General features: G+C 44.6%; 1 protein-coding gene across 3 annotated transcripts; it reads right to left on the reverse strand.

Annotated features, from left to right (window-relative positions):
* Positions 1–2,714: 2,714 nt before the first annotated feature.
* Positions 2,715–22,749, reverse strand: LOC106542832 (uncharacterized). Of its 3 annotated transcripts, none has more exons than XM_087711461.1 (8): positions 22,572–22,749; positions 20,897–20,976; positions 18,384–18,515; positions 14,936–15,019; positions 12,925–13,008; positions 11,324–11,346; positions 6,306–6,412; positions 2,715–5,162 (listed from the first exon to the last, which is right to left on the reverse strand). In XM_087711461.1, the coding sequence occupies exons 2-8, from the start codon at positions 20,936–20,938 to the stop codon at positions 3,553–3,555; spliced, it is 2,082 nt and encodes a 693-aa protein (XP_087567587.1). In that variant the 5' UTR covers positions 20,939–20,976; positions 22,572–22,749; the 3' UTR covers positions 2,715–3,552. The 3 variants fall into 3 exon arrangements, with proteins under 3 accessions (XP_087567587.1, XP_087567588.1, XP_087567589.1); XM_087711462.1 differs by lacking the exon at positions 22,572–22,749 and adding an exon at positions 22,276–22,459; XM_087711463.1 differs by lacking the exon at positions 14,936–15,019.
* Positions 22,750–24,006: the final 1,257 nt, after the last annotated feature.

Below are 24,006 nucleotides of genomic sequence, written 5' to 3' on the forward strand. Positions count from 1 at the left end.
CAACAATCAGTTTTTGCAGGCACTTAAAAAAAATTTTAACGAGTTATTTTCAGGTGTATCAACAGAAGAGAATATTTGTAGCTCAGGGGAGAACTGTGGAGTCCTTGATGCTCTCTGAGCTTGATTGTTTTCTTGCAGTTGTTTCATTACCCTACTGTGTAACATCATCTGTGCTAGAAGGGGGTACATCCCACTCTTCCAGCACTGATGGTGTTACCTAGTTGGGTGAGGAAAGTCTGCAAGAAAACCACCAAGCTCAGAGAGCATCAGGGACTTCACATTTTCAGATGCACGTTATGTACGAGAGGCGGAAAGCGATCACTGACTTCATCTCTATTAAAGTCGTAGTGGCAGGGTGGCTTGAAAGCTATAAAACAAACTAACTCTGCCCACTGCCAGGAGTTCGATCTTGGCCGGCTCAAGGTTGACTCGGCCTTCCATCCGTCCGAGGTCGGTAAAATGAGGACTCGGATTGTTGAGGGGAAATATGCGGACTCTGTAAACCGCTTAGAGAGGGCCGTAAAGCACTATGAAGCGGTATATAAGTCTAAGTGCTATTGCTGTATTAACCCAGCCTGGATACTCCCAGTTGTTTTCAACTCAATTCTATCCACATTCACCCTAACTCTAATGATAGAGAACCCTAAGCCACCATCTGCCGAGGTGGCGCAGTGGTTAAATGCAGCACTGCAGGCTATTTCAGCTGACTGCTAGTTCGGTAGTTCGGCGGTTCAAATCTCACCGGCTCAAGGTTGACTCAGCCTTCCATCCTTCCGAGGTGGGTAAAATGAGGACCCGGATTGTTGTTGGGGACAATATGCTGACTCTGTAAACCGCTTAGAGAGGGCTGAAAGCCCTATGAAGCGGTATATAAGTCTAACTGCTATTGCTATTGCTATCTGGACAAACCAAGCTTGGGGATGACACTTGGATAGGTATATACGGCTTAAGCTGTAAGTGAAACAATTTGGCAAGGTATAATTTCTGTGACAGAATCACACACGTACACCCTTCCATGTTTGCACCAACAGCTTGAATAAAAATGCAAAAAAATGGCCTGCGCCATGAATTCTTGGAAGGAAATAAGCATGAATGGGCTAGCTGGGGAATTCTGGGAGTTGAAGTCCACAAGTCTTTAAAAAAAAGTTTGTGTTTATTTATTTATTTATTTTTAAATGTGTTTTTATTTTTCCATTTCATTTTCGTACAGTCACATATATACTGTGCATAACCGGGGCCATATGGCCCCGGTTATGCACAGTATATATGTGACTGTACGAAAATGAAATGGAAAAATAAAAACGCATTTAAAATAAAAAAAAGTTTGGAGATCTCTAGTCTAAAGGCACTTCTGTCCTACAGACGTCAAAGATTTTTTTAAAAATGATTTCACTTCGCAAGGACCCCCAGCTGCCTTCTTGAGGCAAAATTTGTGAGGAATTATTGCCTCACGTGAGGAAAAATTCTTTCATGGAGGCATTCTACCCACTCTTCTGCAGAACTTCAGGATGCTTATAACTTGATTCAACCAGGTTTGGCCAACGCAAAGCTGATGTCTTATAAAACTCCCCCCCCTTTTTTTTGCAGATTAAAGTGACAATTCGGTTCCACCACAAAACCGCGGTAGACTAAAGCACGCTTGACGAAAGCGCGTACCTGACGTCATCACAGCGCGATGAAAACATCACGCTGTGAGCGGTAAAGTTAAAATTAACGCGAAAACCTTACCCTAACCCCCCCCAAACCTAACCCTAAACCTAACCCTTAACCTAACGCTAACCCTAACGCTTAACATAACCCTAAACCTAACCCTAACTCTTAACCTAACTCTAACCCTAACCTTTACGTGAATCAGCTTGCTTTAAAAGCGCTTTTTAAAGCGCCCTTTTTTCTCCGCGGTCGTATTTGTCGCGCTGCTGCTGATGTCAGGTACGTGCTTTAATCGGGCGCGCTTTAGTGGACCGCGGTTTTGTCGTGCCACGGACAATTCTAAAGCTTAGAATTTACCCAGAACTGTTTGAAGGAAAATATATAGATCCTCTGAAGTTGTTTCGGGGACAAAGAGAGGGAGAGAATTAATCAATTAATTGATTCCTGGACCCCCTAACTTACAAAGATAAAATCTGGAATTCTATGCTTCTCCCAAACCTCCTGCTCTTCAAATGTGTTGTAGCTACAACTCCCATAATTCACAGTCAGCAAGAATTGAGGTTAGGGAAGGCTACAGGCCAGGTTTAGGTATGAAGGGCAAAGGGGTTAATGGATGGCTTATGCCACTGTTGCTTTTTAAAAAACTTTGGCAACGTTTAAGACAGGGGGACCGCAAGTCCCAGACTTCCCCAGCCAGCATGGCTAGCTGAGGAATTCTGGGACTTGAAGTCCACCCATTTTAAAGTTGTCAAAGTTGAGACACACTGCGGTAGGACAGACGTGAGGAGAAATGCTGCCTAAATGGGTTTATTTATGGAACAGGTTCACTGCTAGTAGTGCAAGAGATAGCCTTGCACTAGCCCCCCTGAGCTACTAGCTTTCCACCTCCAAGGAGTTAAGTGCAAAACTGTTAAAATTTCATTTTCCCCTCTCTGGCAAACAGAGCCACACCTTCTCGATGTACCTAGAGCGGATTTCTTGAAAAAGATTTGGGTTCAGACATCATGTTTTCCTGCCCATCTGGAAAGCGGCCTCTCGTTCTAGGCTTCTTGCAACTGATTGGGATGTCCTACCAAATCCCCCTCATTTCATCCAAAGGGAGAAAAAGCCATCTATCTATCAAATAAATAATGAAAAACTACAGTCAGCGGAGCTTGCCATCTAAAGCAAATGTGGAAAGAGACAGGAATCGAATTAATTGCTCAAGGTCCAATGTGACCAAACCAGTTCTCCTCCATTAATGTCCCCTTTGCTGCTGTGACACTATTATTATTATTTTTTTGACGCCAGGCAAACAACAGCTCTGCGCTCAGGCGGGCTGGCTCAAGCCCGATTCGAAGGCCAGTCCGGTTCCAAGCGTTTCACTAGGATTTAGTGAGGTAAAGTTCTTTACGGTTCAAATCCATTGACAAGTTCAGCACAATTCATTAAAAAAAACAACCTCTGTGAAACCGAAGTCTCTTCAGATTGGCAGCAAGGGGGCCCGTGCACCCCCCCCCAAAAAAGAGCCTCAAAAGCGCGTCCCGTGGGTCCAGACCCAAATCTCCTGTTGATCGGAGGAACTTGCATTCTAGGCCCTGGGTAGGAAAGGATGATACTAAAACGTCAGGCATTTCCTTTCATTTTCGTAACCACTTGATTCTGGTCCTCTCTGCATTTCCAGTTCCCCCACAAAGGGTCTGAAATGGGCCTGGTTTGGCAACAGGAACCAATGCTGCGAAGGCCATCACATCTGAGGGGAAGGTATTCAGCGGCCCCCAGTCACCTCCCGTCGACAAAACCGGTCCTCCGTCAGCCGCGGCACAGTCCCTTTGGCCAGGATCCGCTCCCTCCGAAAGGGAAACTGACGTTATGACCGGCAGAAAAAAGCAGAACACCCAAGGCCCAGCCGGCCTCACCCGTTCACATCTTAGCGCCGTCGCTTTGTCCCGCTCCTTCAGCCGTTTCCAGCTCGGCCTCTTCCGACGCCTGCGACAGATCCAAGATCAGGCTCAGGTTCACGCACTCGGGACACTTCTCCGGGGACTCGGCGGCTGAAGAGAAAATCTTCCCGCAGTCAGCACAGATGAAGGAGTTCAGGTCCAAGTGACCGCGCTGGTGCCGGAGGAGGGCGGCCTTGGCTTTGAAGCAGCTGCCGCACTCCGAGCAGACGTAGGGCTTCTCGCCGGTGTGGGTCCGCTCGTGGGCAATGAGCTGCGAGCTCTCCCGGAAGCCTTTGCCGCAGCCTAGGCACAGGTAGGGCCGCTCGCCGGTGTGGGAGCGCTCATGCGCCACCAGGCTGGAGCGCTGGATGAAGCCCTTCCCGCACTGGGGGCAGACGAAGGGCTTCTCTCCGGTGTGGGTCCGCTCGTGTTTGCTGAGGCTGGAGCGGACACTGAAGCTCTTGGCACAGTAGAGGCACTGGTAGGGCTTCTCGCCGGTGTGGGTCCGCTCGTGGGCGATGAGCTCCGAGCTCCAGTTGAAGCCCTTGCCGCACTCCAGGCACTTGTGGGGCTTCTCGCCCGTGTGGGTCCGGATGTGGGCCATGAGGTGGGAGTTTTGGCTGAAGCTCTTCCCGCACTCGGAGCAGGTGTAGGGCTTCTCCCCCGTATGGATGCTCTGGTGGCGGATGAGGTCAGCGCTCAGGCTGAAGCCCTTGCCGCACTCCAGGCACTTGTAGGGCTTCTCCCCCCGGTGGCTCTTCTCGTGGAGGACCAGGGTGGCCTTTTGGCTGAAGCTCTTCCCGCACTCCAGGCAGGAGTAGGGCTTCTCGCCCGTGTGGCTCCGCTCGTGGATGATGAGGCTGGATCTCTGGTTGTAGCTCTTCTCGCACAGCACGCACTTGTAGGGCTTCTCCCCCGTGTGGGTCCGCTCGTGCAGCTGGAGGTGGGAGCTCTGGCTAAAGCGCTTGTCGCAGTGCGAGCACTTGAAGGGCTTCTCCCCCGTGTGGGTCCGCCCGTGCGTGTTGAGGGTGGAGCGTTTGCCAAAGCTCTTCCCGCACTCGTTGCACTTGTAGGGCTTCTCCGCCGTGTGGGTCTGCTCGTGCAGCTGCAGGTGGGAGCTCTGGCTGAAGCCCTTGTGGCAGCGCAAGCACTTGAAGGGCTTCTCCCCTGCGTGGGTCCGGCTGTGTGTGTTCAAGGTGGCGAGTTTGCTGAAGCTCTTCCCGCACTCGTTGCACTCGTAGGGTTTCTCCGCCGGCAGCGGCTTCTCCGGAGTCCGAAGCTCCACCATGCTGGAGCTCAGGCCCGGCCCAAACGTTTTGGAGAGCTCTTGGCCTTTCCTCTGGAGGAAACTCTGTTGGACCGCAAACTCGCTGAAGTCAAAGAAGCCCCCGCCAAACGGGATCGAAATTGGAGCTCTGGCTTCCAGCAGACAGTCCACCGTCCTCGAGGGACTGTCCAGGGCTCCCAACTGGCCCCCAATGCTGGGGGGAAAGCTGACTTCGTCTCCGCCCCACATCATCCTATTCAGTTGCAGTCGCTCCGAGCCCCCAGGCAAACAATCCCGCTCCTTGTTTTGGTTCCTCCATCCGGCTGCAGAAAAACAAAGAGAACAGAGAAGTCAAAAAGTTCCCGACCAAGTCAATGAAACGGAGAGACACCAGTTAACAAAACATTGCCGGCTGGGGAATTCTGGGAATTGAAGTCCTCACCTCTTAGAGCTGCCAAGGTTGAGAAACACTGAATTAGGTGCAGCAGAAGAGAGCCAATTTAGCTTTTTTTTGGTTAAAGGCACAAGGCTAGAAATCAGCAGATCGTGAGTTCTAGCCCCGCCTTAGCTGGTTTGAGTGACTTTGGATCAGTTCCTCCCTCTCAGCCTTAGGAAGGAGGAGGCCAGGGCAAAACCTCCCCAAAAATGTTTCCAAGAACACTGCATATAGTTGTAAAGAAAAACAGAACAGAATAAAAAATCTGATTGGGCCAAGGGAGCGACTAAGAGTCCACTGAAAGCCCAAGTATCACCAGAGCCTCCTGGGACCATATTGTGATGACCCAGGGTGTGGCACAAAGGCAACACAGCCAGAGTACAGGTACGAGTCCCTTTAGGAACACCAACTGTGCCTCCAACGTCCCTTTCAACTCTCCGGTTTGGAGAAAAGCTCTTCCACAAACCTGTAGTAGCCTTTGGCTGAAAATACTCTAGTCCAAATGTTGTAAGCAGAAAACTTCCAACTATAAATCCAACCAGGCAAGATAAGGTAATTAATCCGGCAGGGCAAGAAGGGAGTTCCAGAAGTGAAGTAACACGGCAACAAATCAAACCAATTGGGAGGATGCCAGGAACTCAGATAAGCAGTTAATACCAGCTGAACTCAGCATTTGTTCCCGACAACCGCCCCCTCCCATTTGCCTCTCCTTTAAACTCCATCCCCAGTTGTGCCTTGTGAAGAGAATCAGGGTCCTTTCCACCCTCGTAAGCCACGTAACCCACATTGCTCTCTTCTCCGTTCTTCCCTGTGTGCCCTAAGATGAGGAAGGGGTGGGCCTTGGTCTTCATCTGAACCCCCTCTCCCTTGTTCTATCTCTCCCCTGCTCTGGACAACCTGACTTTGCCCTTCCCCAGTATCCTCCACAACCAACAGAGCCACTCTCCCGCTCTGCGTCAGCTGTTTGTCTTCCCCCTCGGATTCGTGAAACATATGATGGCCCGCAAACTCCGAACAAAAGGAGGCTGACCTTTGAGCCGCAGTATCATTTCTTGGAAAACGGTGCTGTTCTGACACAAATTGCCGTAGCGCTGCTTGATCTCCTCTAGCCTCCCAGCCAGCGGCTCGTCGTCTTCTCTGAGGATCCCAAACGAGAGAGAGGAGAAAAGGAATTTAACACGAATGACTCTGGGATGATCGCAAAGCACAAATTTAAAGGACTGAGTCTCATAACCGCCTCACACAATGATGTTCCCTAGTCTACTGAAGCCCCCTTTAACCTTGGGAGGTCAAACCCCTGAATATAAAAAAGGACAAAACCTCACACTCCTTTGCAACTGATGGTGTTACCTAGTCAGATAATGAAACGTCGGCAAGCATAATCCAAACTCAAGAGAGCACCAAGGATGCCACAGTTGAACCCTGAAAACTACAGATATTCTCCTCTATTGCAAGGAAGGAGTGAAAAGAAACTTGGAAGGGCAGGAGAAAAAGACAACATTTAAACCATTTGGGCCACGGTAAGAGAACTGGGCTGTTGATCCTGTAACGGCTGATTTTAATTATTAGTGCTTTTTTTCTATGTGCAATAAATATACATTATGAACCCGGACAACTAACTCATCGCTGCGAGATCCCAAGTACACGTCTGAGTTCGTAGGGCCGTGATGGGGAATGCGAGTCGTCACCCCAGCTCAGCTCCACCGCACATGGGCATGCTCGTCCCGCTGGCCAGCTGATTTTCGTGTTCCTGCTGCGCAAATGGGGGGGGGGGCGGAAAGGCTGAAACCACCACCACCGCAGCCTGATTTTGCTTCCCAGGAGGCTCCAGGGAGACCTACTAAGCCCAAACGGGGTGCGGGAGTGGGTGGGTCGTGCACACATGCGGAAGGGGAAAGTGCGGGTGTGTGTGTCAGGTGCGCATGCGCAGGGGGTGGGGTATGTTGTACACTCATTACATTATGGGTGCAGGCACGCACGTGCTTTCAGCACACAACAACAAAAAGATTAGTCACCACTATCCTAGGGAGAGATTTATTTTGGAGCATTGGATGAAACTGTAGAAGAGCAGACAAAACTGGGGGTTGGGGACTAAAACGCATCATTAGCTTAGAATCATGAAGTTGCTGTAAGCGATCCAAGTGCAGCCCGCTCCCCTAAGCTCCATTGACTTTTATCTGGTGCAGATTCAAATTTGAACTTGAGTTGACTAGATTTTTTTTTTTTTTTTTTTTTTTTTTTTTTCCAGGAAATATATTTTATTCAATTTTCACATTCCATTTGCAATCATTTATATACAGGGTATTTACTATAAGAAAAGAAAAAAAAAAAAGAAAAAGGGAATAAAACGAACAAGTAAAAAGGAAACACAACTCATCATTCACAACCCCACCTAACCCTTGCGTCCTCCATACACCCCATCTACCCCCTCCAACTTTCCTTTCTCCCTCTAACACTCCCCTCCTACTTCCCTTTCCCCTCAAGCCTTCCTTCTCCCCTTACTCCCCAGACACCCTCCTTACATTCCCCTTACTCCTTACATTCCCCTTACTCCTTCCTTACTCCTCCCTCTTCCTTCCCTCTACCTCCCTCCTTGGTGTATGCCTTTGTTCGAGTGTTGTTTGATCTGATAAAAGTAAAGTAAACCAAGGAAAATAATAATAATAATAATAATAATAAAAAAAAAAGGAACCACCGTATATAAATACATTCTTGTTCTTATTAAAACTATATTAACACCCCCCCACCCCACCCCCCACAATCCCCATCCCTAATCCTCCCGACTTCCCAGGGTCCACACCTGGCACTACCTTCTATCTAAGATATCTTGTATACATATGGATTAAAAAATAAAAGTAATATATCAAAAAAAAAAAAAAAAAAGAAAAGAAAAGCAGAGAAAGAAAAAAAAGGAAAAAAAGAAAAGAGAAAAGAGAAAAAAGAAAAAAAAGAAACCACTCTTTGTGTTGATCTCAGCCCCCCATCTTTATCTATGCTTAAATAGTATAAATCATTCTATCTATATTTTATTCTCATCTCTTACTTCTTTGCTATTTACCCCGACCTTCTGTAGACTCTCCCGTTCCCTTCCTAAACCTCATGATCCCTTCCAGTAAGATTTAAGCAGCGTAGTTTATGCCATATATTCAAATATAACTTTACAGACAAATAATCAAACTTTCCCATCTAATAAAATTTAAACAACGTAAATGATCTTTCTTTACCCCTTTTTCAAACAGTAATTCAAAATAATCTAACCCGATTTCCCCTTCTTAGTAAAGTTAAGCAGCGTAGATCAGATATTACTTTACACAGGAATCAATTTCTGTAATTCCAACCGACTTCCCCTTCTAATAGAATTTAAATAACTTAGTTCATTCCACATGTATTTTACCCTCATCCCCCACTTGTCTGATATTTACCACTATCAAATTTATACTACCATTTGTTTAAAATATAACTCAGAGCGATTTGTAGCATGAATCCTTCCACATATTCCAATAATACTTTCAGCAAAATTCAGTTAACCTTCTAATTTAAGGTAGTCGCTTCTAACAAAATTTAAACAACATAAATCATTCCACATTCTTTTTACAGTTATCTTAAGATAATCCCAAGCGGCTTCCTGTTCTAATAAGCTTTAAACAACGTAAATTTTGCCCTCATCCCTTGCTTGTCTAATATTTATCACAAATAACGTAGTACTACCATTTGTTTAAAATATAACTCAGAGCGATTTGTAGCATGAATCATTCCACATATTCCAATAATACTTTCAGCAAGATTCAGTTAACCTTCTATTTTAAGGTAGTCGCTTCTAACAAAGTTTAAACAACATAAATCATTCCACATTCTTTTTACAGTTATCTTAAGATAATCCCAAGCGGCTTCCTGTTCTAATAAGCTTTAAACAACGTAAATTTTGCCCTCATCCCTTGCTTGTCTGATATTTACCACAAATAACGTAGTTCATTCCACATGCATTTTACCCTCATCTCTTGCTTGTCTAATATTTACCACTATCAAATTTATACTAGCGTTTATTTGAAAAATAACTCAGAACTATTACAACCAACTTTCCCTTCAAATAAAAGTTAAATAGCATGGATCATATTCAAATAATGCTTTCAGCAAGAGTCAGTTAACCTTCTATTTTAAAATAGTCCCATCTAACAAAGTTTAAACAACATAAATCATTCCGCATTCTTTTAACCACTATCAGATTTATGCTAACATTACTTTAGAATCTAGCTCAAAGTAGTTTCACCCAGCTTTCCCTTCTGATAAAAATTAGTCCACTTTTTCTACCGGAGAGAGGTCTCAAACCCCCATTCAGTCCTCAACTTTAGGAAGTCTTTTGAAGTATCTAAATTCTCGATCTGCGTTCTTCTGCTTCTCCGAGGGAGGAGGGGCTACCCCCTCCATCTTGCAGCCGCATGGCCAGCCGTTTGCTTTCTCCTTCCGCTTGTCTCTCCTCTCTTCCAAGCGCGTCAGGAAGTCCCGCCTTCAGAATCCTACAATAAAAATCTTGAGCTTCCGAAACAGAGTTAAGACGAAATCTTTGATTCTCAAATGTAACCGTGATGCCGGCAGGGGCCTCCCATCTGTATCGAATCTGTTGACTCCTAAGCTCTTTAGTTAAAAAGGCGTAGTCCCTTCTTGCTCTCAACATTTGGAAAGGTATATCTTTGAAGACAATCACGTCCTGGTCATCAACTCGGAGACTGTTATTATGGAACTTTTGCACAATCGCGTTTCTAGATTCTTTTGTAGAGAAATGTATAATTATGTCCCTCGGGAGCTGTCGCTGTTCCGCTATCAAAGAGTTCTGGCGATAGATTTTCCGAATCTGCCAATCAAAGTTAAGTCCCGGGCTTCCCAGCGCATGGCTGAAGGCTTCAGCAAATGTCTGTTTCAAATTCTCTTGCTCCTTTTCACGGAATCCTCTGACTCTTATTGAAAATGCCCTCCTATCAAAATTTAGCGTCATAAGCTGTTCTTCGTTATTTCTAATTTTTTCTTGTAAAATTTGAATATTGGTAGTCAAATCAAAATTAGCCTTCTCCAGACTTTCCAATCTGTTCTCTATTTCAGCAGAGTAATCTGACAGGGCAGACACGGCTGCAAACGTATTCGCCTTCATTTGATTAACTTTAGATTTTAGATCCTCATAAAGTTGCAATACAAATTCCTTAAGTTCTTGCTTAAGGGCATTAAATATTTTAAAGAGATATTCCTGTGTTAAAACTTCTCCAGTAGAGGGCGTAGGAGACAAAGGCTGAGTTTCCAAAAAAGATTGTTTAAATTCTTTAGACACATTTGTAGCAAGACGTTTCTTTGATCTGGGTGCCATAATAGATAAACAAGTAAGCAGTGCTTCGCTCCCCTCTATTTCCAAAGAAAAAGAGTTTATTTTGTTAAGGAGCGGTCTGCAGGAAGATAAGCCCGGCTAAGTACATCCAGTAATCATCCACGGGGAGAAATCGCCATTTTAAAGTCTATTTAAACAAAGAAGTCTTTAAGACAAATGGTGCTGGTATTTAAGATAGTAATAAAAGCATAAATCTCACAGGGGTGGTACCCTCCCGTATCAACTCTAGCTTGAAAAAAACTTTGTTTTGTCCTGGGGGGGGCTAGCCTGTCTGGGGCTGCCAAAAAAAAAAAGGCAGCTGAGAAGAACTGGCCGGAGATAAAGGCTCCGCTTCGGCTGGATCTAATCTCTTCCACAGCCAAAAAAAGAAAAAGGCTGTGGCTTACGAATAGACCCTAACCTACGGAGCTATCCTCCCTGCCCCTCTCTTAGCCAAAAAGGGGTGCTATCTATGATCTTATTTAGATATACAGACCAGATCTCTGAGGAGCTCGGTGGAGCCCTCCTCGGCAACAGGCCACGCCCACAGGAAGTCCGAGTTGACTAGATTTTTTGTGTACAGACTTGAGCAGTATTTCTGAAGTGCGATTTAACTTACGGCCCTGATCCTTTGCAACTGACAGAAACTCCAGGTAGAGATGCCGTGTGAACAAAGGCAATTTTTTAAAATTTCTTACCTGCTCCCAATACTGCCAGACTCCTAGGGGAAAAGAGAAACATAATTGTTAGGAATATAATTCTAACGGTTGGGTTGGCAATATATAAATCACGTAACAATGCTATACCTGTTTCTTTAAATCATACTGTAAAATGTGATTGGTTGCTGTTTTCCTCAATCGGCCATAAGAGGGAGCCAGAATGACTGTTAGCTCTCTGTTCGTTAGATACTGGGCTGATCTGAGCTGAGTGTTTTGGAAGCTGGCTGTTAGAAAGTGCCATGAGCTATTGTAAGTTTTGCAACTGCTAGCAAACTTTGAGTTCTGAACTGATTGTATGATTATGGACTGTGTTATTTGGATTATCCCTTAACTGAAAGACATTGATGACTGACTGTCTTATCCGTGTATGACTTGGACTGTTTGATGGACTCTGATACCTCTATTTCCATGAAAGTAAAAGCCTATTTAAACTGCAGTCTCTCTGTATGCTGGTTTGTGTGTTCTCCAACACAACTCTCACAACGCTTCGCTGAACGTACTCGCACTCCCAACGGGGAGCTTACCCAACAACAATTATACAGACAGAAAAATCTACTTAGGAAGTCCCAGCCAAACTGGACGGGCAAAGTGGTAGTAACTGTAGCGGGAGGCTCTGCCCACCCGCCCAAACGCTTCTGCTCATGCGCAGAAGCGTCGTATGCGCGCACGAGCAAACCAGTAGCATAAAAATGGAAATCAAATGTAATGGAAACCTGCGCGAAAATATTCCTCTGGGCCAATTTTCCTGTAAATTAACTGGCAGGTGGCATTCAGTAAACCTACTGCCATATATATATTTTTGTGCTCATAGAACGAAGAAAAATGAGAAAGCATAGAGTTTGGTTCAATTCCGCCTGCCCTATATGGAACAGCATTGGAGAAAACACCTACTTTTGTCTGAATTTGTTGCGGCCCACCATCTGGCAGCAGATTCGGACAGTGAGGAGGTTGGGGAGGGACATGGACCACTCTGGGAGTCTGGGGAAGGCTCTGATGAGGGCTCTGCATCAGAGATGGCGCCAGGGCCGTCTGACAATTATCAGCTGATAACTGATCACAGACATCAGTGAGGCAGATGAACAGCTGGAGCCTGTTCCCAGTGCGTGCACGCGCAGTTGCCAGACGAAAGGAGCAGCTAAGGAGCAAGGGTTGACTTGGGAGTAAAGCCACCGGAGGGCGGTGAATGGCCCCTCCCATAGGGAATAAAAGAGGAGCAAAAGAGGAGGGGAGTTTGCAGGAGACAACGAGTTCAATCTTGCCAAGTATTGCGGGTGTCTGAAAGATATCGGCCTGGCCACTCTCAAGCCTGATAAAAGTTGGTGGTTGTGAACTATCCTGAAGGACTGTGGGCTGGGACTTTGCTGGAGAGGAATTCACTGTAAATTAAATAAAAAGGGGTTTATCAGGACGAGGACTCATCTTCATGCTGCTGGGGAAGCCTAGGCCAGAACAAAATTCAAGGTAAAATTCCAGAAATCAAGAGTATTTAAAAAAAAAAAATCTGAATCAACCTTATGTTCAGGGCAGATGGCATTCTCTGCACAAGATGGGCAGGCAGCTTCAATACCATGAACACATACCACTATCTCCTCACTGCTGTTCTCCTCCTCTTCCTCCTCTTCTTTCCCTTGACTCAGGTCAATCATGTCTGAATCAGACTGCACCTTCCATTGAATAAAAAAAATAACAGAAACCATGAGGACTTTCTTTGTTTCGAGTTTTCCATCCCCCAAATGAAAAAGCCATCGATTTCTGCTTAAAGACAGGCAGGCAAACATTTCACACCCCAAAGAAATCAATGAATTTCAGGAAAGGAAGAACTTGAGCGAGGCAAAGAAATTAAAACCCTGAACAGAGTTTGACCAGAACATCTTGATTTCAATAGCAATAGCACTTACGCTTTATATACCGTTTTCCAGCCCTCTCTAAGCAGTTTACAGAGTCAGCCTCTTGCCCCAACAATCTGGGTCCTCATTTTACCAACCTCAGAAGGATGGAAAGCTGAGTCAACCTGGAGCCTGGTGAGATTCGAACTGCCAAATTGTAGGCAGCCAGCAGTCAGCAGAAATAGCCTGCAGTACTGCACTCTAACCACCGCACCACCACAGCTTCAAGAAGAGTTCTTTCAGACTTCCTTATTCAGCGTCTACTCTACTAGCTTTTAGTAGGAATGGAACAGGAGAGGGAGGGAGGAAGGAAGGAAGGGAGAAGAAAGAAAGGAAAGGGGAAGGGGAAAGGGAGGGAGGAGAAGAGAGAAGAAAGGAAGAAAGGGAAAGGGAAGGAGGGAAGATGGTGAGAGAAGGAAAAAGGAAAGGGAGGGAGGGACAGAGGGAGTGGAAGAAAGAAGAAAGGCAAAAAGGAAGGGAAAGGGGAGGAATAAAGATAGAAAAGGAAGAAAGGAAATGGGAAAGGGAGTGAGGGGAAGAGAGAAGAAAGGAAGAAAGGGAAGGAGGGAAGATGGTGAGAGAAGGAAAAAAGAAAGGGAGGGAGGGACAGAGGGAGTGAAAGAGAAGGGAAAAAAGAAGGGAAAGGGGAAGAATGAAGATAGAAAAGGAAGAAAGGAAATGGGAAAGGGAAAGGGAGGGAGGGGAAGAAGGAAAAGGGAAAGAGAGAAGGAAGGAAAGGGGAAATGGAAGGGGGGGGAAGGAAATCTAAGAATATCATGTTTTATGAGAAAGGGAAGATGCAAACGTGATCCTTTAAGAAAATCTAATGCTAGAGTCTCAATGGACGCTCCCTGGGGAGAATCATCTGGGCCGGCCCCTTCCTCTCAATCTCAGAGCCAGGGTGGGGCTGTAGAGACGGGGCGCATCATGGAGTGCACAAACCCAGGTCCTGGTTCTCTCTCTGTTCTGACCCCCCCCCCTTCTCCGTCCAGGAACGAACGCCGAAACCAACGTAAATGAGAGTGTTTTTTAATCAGTCCAGACTCTCGTTGGCTGCAAGCCACATAAACAAAGAGATAAGCACTCTGGCAGCAAGTCCTACAGCAATGCAAACAAACTCTAGCAGCAATCCAGCCTGCCAAGTTTGTTTCTTGTTAGTCCTTAACGTTGACTTCTGCAGGAGGGCGTGGCCCAAGCAGTCTCTTTTATAACCAGGAGGATCTTAATGAGCATCAGCTGAACGTAATCACCTCCTGTAATTACGCAGTTGTTCTAGCCCTTCAACAGCGTGCATCCTGGAACAACTCACAGGTGTGTTTTTTTTCTGGATCACTCACTCTTGTCTCCTCCCCACTGATCCAAAGTTCAGGCGCCACCTGGTGGCCAACCAGTCTCTCCTCACCCTGCTTGGAGTCGGAACCCTGTCCAGGGTCCTCCATCTCCAAGGCCGACTCATAAGACCCCTCCAACGGCTCCTGCCGGGCCACAACATCTCTCTAATACCAAAACTCACTGGACTAGTCCCCCTTGCTTAGCCCAACCCACCTCACAGGAGTATTATGCACTCAAGCTCCTGAATGACAGGCAGAATGTAAGTAAATAAAAAAAAAATATTAGCCTATATTTTGCTCCAATCAATACAATTGCAGTTTGAAATTAACATAAAATCTGCCTGCCAACCTAGGGAGAAATTACTCTAAAATACCTCCTTGTGGTTTCTGTCCACCTCCTTTTCTGTCACCAAGGCCTTAGTGCTTTTACCCTGCTCCATTTTCATCCCCTGCAGCTCCTTGCAAGAAAATGGACAAAATGGGGGGAAAAAGAGACTGTTCACATCTCCAATCAGAGAAGCATAGATTATTTTAAGACTTCAAGATTTCAACAAAACCACAGGCCTCTAATGTATTAGTTCCATTCCAGCATAGAAAGCTCTTGAATTGCTTTGGATGGTCAGATGGTTGGCGTATAATTTAATAAATATAAATAAGTATTTTAGCAATTGTGGAGGAAGTGTGTGAGATTGTGGGCACGTTGGGGGAGTGTGTTAGAAGCTTCTCTCCCAAAGGACAGCCCAGGTGGAATGACAGCTGGGGAGGAAGCATTGCAAACAGCTCCAAGAGACCAACTTGATCAACTTGCTAGAAATAAGGTTGGGATAGTCTTCTAGAAACAAGGCCAGGTTCTAGATTCCACACCCGCCCCCAAGTGAGCACCAAGGATCCTGTCCTGGAATTTCTTCTGATTTCTTCAACTTTCCTCAACCAACTATATGGTGTTTGCCCTCTGACTGGGAAACTTTAAAAGGCATTTAACGGAATAACAGAGTTGGGAGGGACCTTTGAGGTTCTTTCTTCTAGTCCAGGGGTCAGCAAAATGCGGCTCCGGAGCTGCATGTGGCTCTTTCCTCCCTCTGCTGCGGCTCCGTCACCAGTCGCCGCCCCAATTTTGAGAGGAGCTTCCGGTGGGAGGGGGGGGAGAAGCAGAGTGCGCTAGGAGAAGACTCTATGGCAAGGGGAGGGTTTTCCAGTTGTCTCCACAATTGATAGGGCTTTCGGTTATGACAGATAGAGGAAAAAGTACGCCGCACTAGGAGGAGACTCTATGGTGTGGGGGAACTGAACTTCCGGTCAGCTCCAGAATTGAACAGGGGGCTTCCGGAGAGGAACTTTGTGGCTCCCGGTGTTTTCTTTTCTGTGGGAAACGGGTCCAAATGGCTCTTGGAGTGTTTAAGTTTGCCGACCCCTGTTCTAGTCCAACCACCTACAGGAGATCCTGCATCATTGCAGACAAATAGCAATAGCAATAGCAGTAGACTTATATACCGCTTCATAGGCCTTTCAGGCCTCTCTAAGCGGTTTACAGAGAGTCAGCATATTGCCCCCAACAATCTGGGTCCTCATTTTACCCACCTCAGAAGGATGGAAGGCTGAGTCAACCCTGAGCCGGTGAGATTTGAACCGCTGACCTGCTGATCTAGCAGTAGCCTGCAGTGCTGCATTTAACCACTGCGCCACCTTGGCTCAAATGTGTTCATCAAAAATGTGTTCTGACCCCCCCCCTCCCGGTGAGGCATGCCGACACAAGATTACTGCTAGACAATTTCTTCACAGTAAATTAACACACCAACAAGACTTTGGCAGCAACCCAGACTTCCACAGATAAGACATACACACGAGAGCTTCTCCAGCTTTAGTATATTAGTTGTGTCCTGCAAACAGCCTCCTCCCAAAGTCTCTTCTTATATACTCTCTTGGGAGTAATCACAACCACCTGGCCCCAATTATCTTCTGTATCTCCGTAGTTGCTGCCGGCGCTTATCTGCCCGTCTTTGCCTGGCGTCTGGGACTAACTCCCTTAGCTCCTCCCCACTGCTCTAGGGCCTGACGTCAGGGACAAACTCCCTTTGGCTTTCACCGCTGCGCCATGCCTCAGGCGCCTCCTGGTGGCCAACCAGACTCTTTGGTCTCTGCTCGGAGTCTGAATCTTGCCCAGGGTCCTCCATATCTTCCAGAGTCGACTCATAGGGCCCCCCCCCTCCTTCGCTATCGGAGTCTGTTTGCAGCTCTAACGGCTCCTGCTGGGCCACAACACAAATGGATGTACAATGTCTTCGTAAAAGACTCCTGGGATGGGGCACCCACAACTTCTGGAGGCAAGTCATTCCACCGGTTAATTGTTCTCACTGTCAGGACATTTCTCTTCAATTCTACATTGGTTCTCTCCTTGATTATTTTTTCATCCTTTGCTTCTTGCCCTGACTTCAGGTATTTTGGGAAGGCATCCCCTCTTCCTTGTGGCAGCTAAACTCAAGGCCCGCAGGCTATCATGTCTCCCCTAGCCCTTCTTTTCATTAAACTAGGCATTTCCCTCTTCATTTGTAGCCAGTTCATTAAGGTGGCGTCTCTTGGAACAATTAAAATGCTCCTTTCCCGGATTTCTTGCAAGGTGCTGTTTATGAAATAATGTCAGCTCTACATAATTCATGTCAGGGGGGCATCTGTGGTGGCTGGGGGGGGGGGGAGCTTCTTCCTTTTCTTTTTTCCCCATTCCCTCTTCATTCTCCTTTGTTCTCCTCTTTCCTTCTTTTTCCTTCCTTACTCTCTTCCCATCTTTTTCTTTTGTTTTTCATCTTTCCCTTTCTCCTTTCCTGCCCCTTCTTGGATGCTCAAAGGCAAAAGGGGCAATATTTCTCCTTTTGTTTTGCTTTTAGTTTGTTTTGCTAGCCCTCTGCTAGCGAAAAGGGAGCCAGGGGGCCCATGTGCGCCTCTCCCGGGCCCCATTTTTAGTCGCTATGACCACCTGCAGCCCTCTGCCAGCTCCATTTTTCACTGGCAGAGAGCTGCAGGAGGCCACCATGGCCGAAAACAGAGCCCGGGGAACATGCACAGCCCTCCTGGGTTTCGTTTTCACTGGCAGACGCACGTTGGTCTGGTCCACTGTTTTCAGGGCGGCCTCCTGGACCAAATCTAAGCAACCCACTAGCCAGAACCAGCCTGCGGGCCTTGAGTTTAGCACCCCTGCTGTAGAGTACATGAAAAAAAAAGCACTCAGTAATTATTTTTCTGCAAGGGGAGGGGAGCTTCAACACCCCACATCTTTACTTAGTTTTGTACCATGCTTTGCCAGCTTCATACAGGGAGCTGTTCCATCACTCTGGCATGTGCCAAGGAATTTGAAAAATGCAGCTGGAGCCTCTAGAAGCAGGTTTAGGATAACTCAGCATGGCCAATTCGCTGGGGACAACTTGCTGTGGGGCAAGAATAACACCCACATCAGAGAAATGGTGGAACAGAATCATTAAAGATGCCAAAAAAGGGACAGAATGAAATAGGAGCGACAAAAATTCAAATAATTTTTAAAATTAGTTTAAACGCTTAAATCGAATTGTTAAAATGGTCCCGGGGCGTGTTGACCGCACCCAATTGTCCCAGTCTGTCCCGAGGCCTCTAAGACAACTCTTCTGAATGTTCCCTCTGGAACTTTTGCACTCATCACTTCTTAAAATGGATCACACAACAGTGCAGGATTAGAGACAGACAGACAGACGGAGAGAGAGAGGGAGAGAGAGAGAGAGAGAGAGAGAGAGAGAGAGAGAGAGAGAGAGAGAGAGAGAGCGAGCACAAGCAGAAGGGAAATGGGAATGTGATTCCTACCTGTAAATCATCTTTGGTCGATGTGGAGTCCTCATTTTTGTTATCCTCTCTTATCTTTTTCTCGCTGTCTTTCACCTCCTGACTATCACATCCCTCCTTCTTTCTTTCTTTGTCAAGGTTTACCAGGCTGTCCTAAAGAAAGAAAGAAAATAAATAAATCCCAGGAGGATTGCATGAAATATTTCCAGCTTTTGTAAGCTTTCTGTGGTAGGTTTTGCATTTAGCTCCAAGCAATAATGCTTTTCTTTTTCTTTTTCTTTTTTTCTTTCTTTCTTTCTTTCTTTCTTTTTCTTTCTTTCTTTCTTTCTTTCTTTCTCTTCTAACATTTCTCTCTATGGTTTATTCTATAGTTTTTTCCCCCTTTTCAAGTTTCTCGTATTGAGTGAAGGATGCCGCTTTGAATTTTGTTTTCCCAATACAGACATTTTTAATTTGACTGTTCTAATAAATAACATACACACTTCCATTCAGCTGAATAAAACCAAAAAGGAAATACAACCATTTCTGGCAATTGTGGACACCTATAATGTGGTTTGTTTGGAACTGGCTTCATACAAGCAGAAAATCCAGCCATTAGGCCACATAAGCCATGGTTTATGGTGCTGCGCACACACAACCCATTGTGATCCATTCAGTAAAACTCATTTGAGGATCACCCAATCAGCAATTCTTCAAGATCTATGGCCTAAGAGGCCATGAAGGTGACATCTCACTGGGATCAAATATTGTATTTAGGCATTGCTGATCTGTGCCTCTTTTCCAAAATGAGTGTATAACTCTAAGTATATATCATAAAGATATCTTGTTGTTGATAAATAATTTTAATAAGGAAGTAATTAAAAATTGGTATGTATGTGTATGTGTATATATATATATATATATATATATATATATATATATATATATATATATATATATATATATATATATATATATATATATATATATATATTTTCTGAGGTTTTCGCGGGTGTTAGTATGTAGGTCTCTAGTTGTTCGGGTTTTCTCCCGCGTAGAATTGGAGATGTCTTGGCGACGTAGTGACTCCTGGAAACACCAAACCTGAAGTAGTCTGAAGCAGCCTGAAGATGACGAATGAGACTTCGTCGAAACGTCGCCAAGACATCTCCAATTCTACGCGGGAGAAAACCCGAACAACCAGAGACCTACACATACATACATACATATATATATATATATATATATATATATATATATATATATATATATATATATATATATATATATATATATATATATATATATATATATATATATACACATACACATACACATACACATACACATACACATACATATATATGAAGTGACTATTTAGAATACCTTGTTGAAAAATGAAGGAATAACATCTTTGTTTGAATGTATGATGTACAAGGACAATAATGAACATAAGCATACTCGATAGATGATTGGTGGGATTACACATAATTGAAAACAGTGATATACATATATAAATAGTTGGTAAATCTTTTTTATATTGCAAAAATATTTAGAATGGGATAAGTGATTATATAAAGGTACATTGTTATTAAACAGACAATCAAGAATGTAAGGGAATTAGGTTTATTGAAAAGAAAAAAATATTAATCGGAATTGAATATACGTTGTACAATGAAAGTGAGAAATTTATTTGTATTAGAAAATCTGTGATTGTAAATGTAATTGAGAATATGGATGCAAAAACACTTGTAACCAAACGACATGCTGTATGTAATGGATGATAATATTTTTAATGCTGTTTTTTTATGTTTAAAAGTAAAAAAAAAATTGCAAAATGAGTGGATACAAAAGATTAGAAGATTATCCTATCACAATTTTAGTCTTTTGCTCATCCCAAGACTTGCCATATAAAATGAGCCAGCAAAGAAAAACACTATTTGTTTGCAAGGCACAGATTCTTTAAAAGACAGTATTTCCCAATCATGGCAACTTTTAAGATGCGTGGATTACAAGTCCCAGAATTCTGTCTAGCTGGAGAATTCTGGGAGTTGGAAGTTCACATGCCTTAAGTTGCCACGGTTGAGAAACACTGTTTAAGAAGCAGACAATAGATGTAGAGATGCCCATGTTGACCCAAACCATCTTTGTCCATTTCAGATCAGATCACCTTGTTTTTCGACAGTTCCTCTTCTGCCCCCTTATAAATCATACTTCCAATTTCTGTGATCATATTAAGGCTTTTAATGCATCTGCAGTATCTCAGATAGGCATTAGAGGGCAGCAAAGAGACAGAGGAAAATATTCCTGCCACCTAGTGGTTCCCTTGTGTGTCGGTAGCCCAGATCTGGTGGCCTAATTTAGATGGAAAATTTGGTGTCTGAATTTCCAATCATCTGAAAGCATAGCATCGGTCAACCATGGCCACAGATCTACTGTCACAATAGTTAATTTCTACAGATTGCAAAAAGAGAGATACGCACTCTTTCGTCTTAAGGGATCAGGGAAATTTCCTCCCCTGATCACTGACCCCTCTCTCCTTCCCAAATTCTTACTTGCATTTTGTCCTCCGCAATCTTGTCGATTCCGACATTCATGGTAAAACTGTTTCGATCTTCCGCAAAAAATGAGGCGACTGGAAAAGAAAGGAAGGGAGAGGGGAAAAAAGCAGTCAGGAGAGAAAATGTTTGAAGGGATCTTCAAACCCAGGAAAAAGGGAAAGGGGAAAAAAAGAAGAAAGTGATAAAAGCAATTGTCCCATTATGACAAAGGAAGTGACTGACAGAACATTTGCAAAATAGCATATAATACAATGCAACATAGTAATGTAATATACAACATAGTAATATATTCTAATAATATAATAAATACCATATATATGTAATATAATGTAATGTAATATTCTAATGTAATGTATGTATGTATGTGTATGTATGTGTATGTATGTGTGTATATGTATGTATGTATGTGTATATATATACACATACATATACATATATATACATACATAGCATTAGAATATTACATTACATTATATATATATATATACACACACACACACATATATACATACACACACACACACATATATATATATATAAATTTATTTCTCACATATACATTCACAATTATATGATCTCATAACTGTTATTAATAATATGTATTTGTAACAATTTTTCTCCCCTACAGTTGACAATATAATTGAAATTGCTTTCTTACCATCCCATATATATATATATATATATATATATATATATATATATATATATATATATATATATATATATATATATATATATATATATATATATATATATATACACACACACACACACACACACACACACACATACATACATATATACACATACACAACATATATACACATACATACATACATATATACACATACACAACATATATACACATACATACATATACACATATACACACATACAAACATGCATACATGAGATCTCCGGAACTTAAAATATATTTCCCACTTAGGTTAGTTCACTATATATATATAATACATTTAATATATAGTATTATTAACATAATAAATATAATATCTCTTTAAAAAAAGGAAAAATGGTGCTCCTCTGGGCTTTTCTTTCCATCAAGTTAACCACACACCATCAGCAAAAGGCCGGTATGTGGCACTTCGGTTTGGCAAATCTGAAAGGGGGGGGAAGAGTGCCCCTGAGCATACGCAGAGTGCTATTCTCCCTTTAAGAGAGGGAAGCCCAGTTCCTCGCCGTTATCAGAAGGAGAGGAAAAAGAAAAAAAAGAAAACGAGCACGAAAAAATTTAAGCTATAGGATTTTTTCCCCCAGACCCCAATGTTGGGAGAAAAATAAAATAAAATAAAGCATCTTGCAAAGAGGTGCAGAAAGTATCCCCCCTCCCCTTCCTCCTGGATCCAAATACCCACGATGAAACAAACGCCCGTCTTTCTTCCCCCAAGTCGATAATGGAGACCGAAACGGGGAGGAAAAAAAGGACGTCCCAGCAACGGAGGGCGATGCAAGAAAGCAAAGGCGAGATCCCTTCCGAGCATGTGCAAAGCGCACTTCCTTCCCCGCAAGATCACGCGCGGCGCCCCTTCTCCTTTCCTCCAAGCGCAAAAAAAGACAAGGGAAGCCTATCGTGGGGGGAGAGAGGTGGCCGCGATTCGCGGGAGGGGAAACGGCCTCTGAGCATGTGCAGAGTCCCTCTTGCGCTCTTCACCTCCGGGCGTGGTTTCCAGGCCGGGAAGGCCTTCCCTTTCAAGAAAGGCGGACGCGAGGGTCGACGGGGCAAGGAAAAGCGGGGAGAGAAAGCCCGGGGAAAGGTCGTCTCTCCAAGCAGCCGCTCGGCCGGGCCTTCGCCATTCCTTCGGGAGGTGGAACGTCTTACACGGCAAACTTGGGACTCGGTCGGACGCTTCATTGGCTCCCCCCCTCTCCCGGGGAAACCCTGGGAGTTGTAGTTCGCCGACGCCGGGAGGGCTCCTCGGGCGGGCGGCCTTTCGGGCCCTTCGCGGACTGCATTTCCCAGGATCCCTCGCGAGCGACAAAGGTGCTCGCGGCTGACAATGGCCCGCCGCGAGCGCCTGCCGCAGAGAGCCCGGCTCGACTTGCAAAAAGCAAAAGCCCGAGTTTTCTTCGGTGGCGATCCGGACGCCGGTCCCGCGAGTGGAGGGGATCCCGGCTCGACACCGAATTAAGATCCTCGCGCCGCGCAAACTTGCCGCGAGGTTAGCTTTTTTTTTCTCCAGACTTTGCGCCGTGCACTCGCCGTTCGCAGGGATGCAGGACAGCTTAGTCCTCGACTTGCAACGGTTCGTTTAAGTTAAGTTGCAAGGGCACTGGAAAAAAAAGTGACTTGGGCCTGGTTTTTTTCACACTTACGACCCTTTGCGGCGTCCCCGTGATTGCATGATCAGAAGTCAACTGGTTTGTATTTATGACGGTTGCAGTGTCCTGGGTTCATGTGATCCGCTTTTGCCACCTTCTGACAAGCAATGGGGAAACCACATTCACTTAACAACGATATAACTAGTTTAACAAATGCAACGATTCATTTAGCGACTGTAGCAAGAAAAGTCGTGAAGTGGGGGCAAAACTCGCTTAAGAATGTTGCACTTAGCAACAGAAATTTTTGGCTCCATTGTGGTCGTAAACCAAGGACCACCTGTACTCTCTCCTATAGGTAATCCTCAATGTACAACAACAACTGGGAGCAAAGTGGTCGTACTTGAAGGACTACCGCCTACCTTCAGAAGAAGTGAGGTTGCTTTCTCACCCCAGCGAGGAGTTGCAACAATCGCTCTCCGTTCCCCAGGGCCCTCTGATGGTCAGTAGAAGAGGGTCAGGAGAGAGGCATCGGGACTGGCAGAGGGGTTGAGGAAGGGTTAACTAAGTAAATCCCCCCCCCTTGCAGTGTTGGGCCCTTTGTCTGCTAGGTCTATGGAACAGGTAGAGGTTCAACAGGTGTGATCATTCCAACACTTTTTCGTTTCCTAGTGAAATTTGAAACTTTCAACATCAAGTTACTATATTTTATTATATTGTATTATATTATAAAATTCCCAATTCATTCTAGTCAGTTGTTATATACATATAGTAGTGTAAGTTCGTTTGTCTAGAAGGTGCCACAAAAAGTCACTTTTCTTACATATTAC

Source organism: Thamnophis sirtalis, unplaced genomic scaffold, assembly GCF_051295495.1.
Source record: "Thamnophis sirtalis isolate CommonGarterSnake01/CBP01778 unplaced genomic scaffold, rThaSir2_p1.2 scaffold_3, whole genome shotgun sequence".
NCBI classification, from domain to species: domain Eukaryota; kingdom Metazoa; phylum Chordata; class Lepidosauria; order Squamata; family Natricidae; genus Thamnophis; species Thamnophis sirtalis.

Coding starts and splice junctions, on each gene's coding strand:
- LOC106542832 (XM_087711461.1), bottom strand. CDS start 20,938: ATGAATGTCGGAATCGACAAGATTGCGGAGGACAAAATGCAA. Junction 11,347..12,924: donor ACAGCAGTGAGGAGATAGTG/GTATGTGTTCAT, acceptor CTTTTCCCCTAG/GAGTCTGGCAGTATTGGGAG. Junction 5,163..6,305: donor AATGATACTGCGGCTCAAAG/GTCAGCCTCCTT, acceptor GTTTTTCTGCAG/CCGGATGGAGGAACCAAAAC.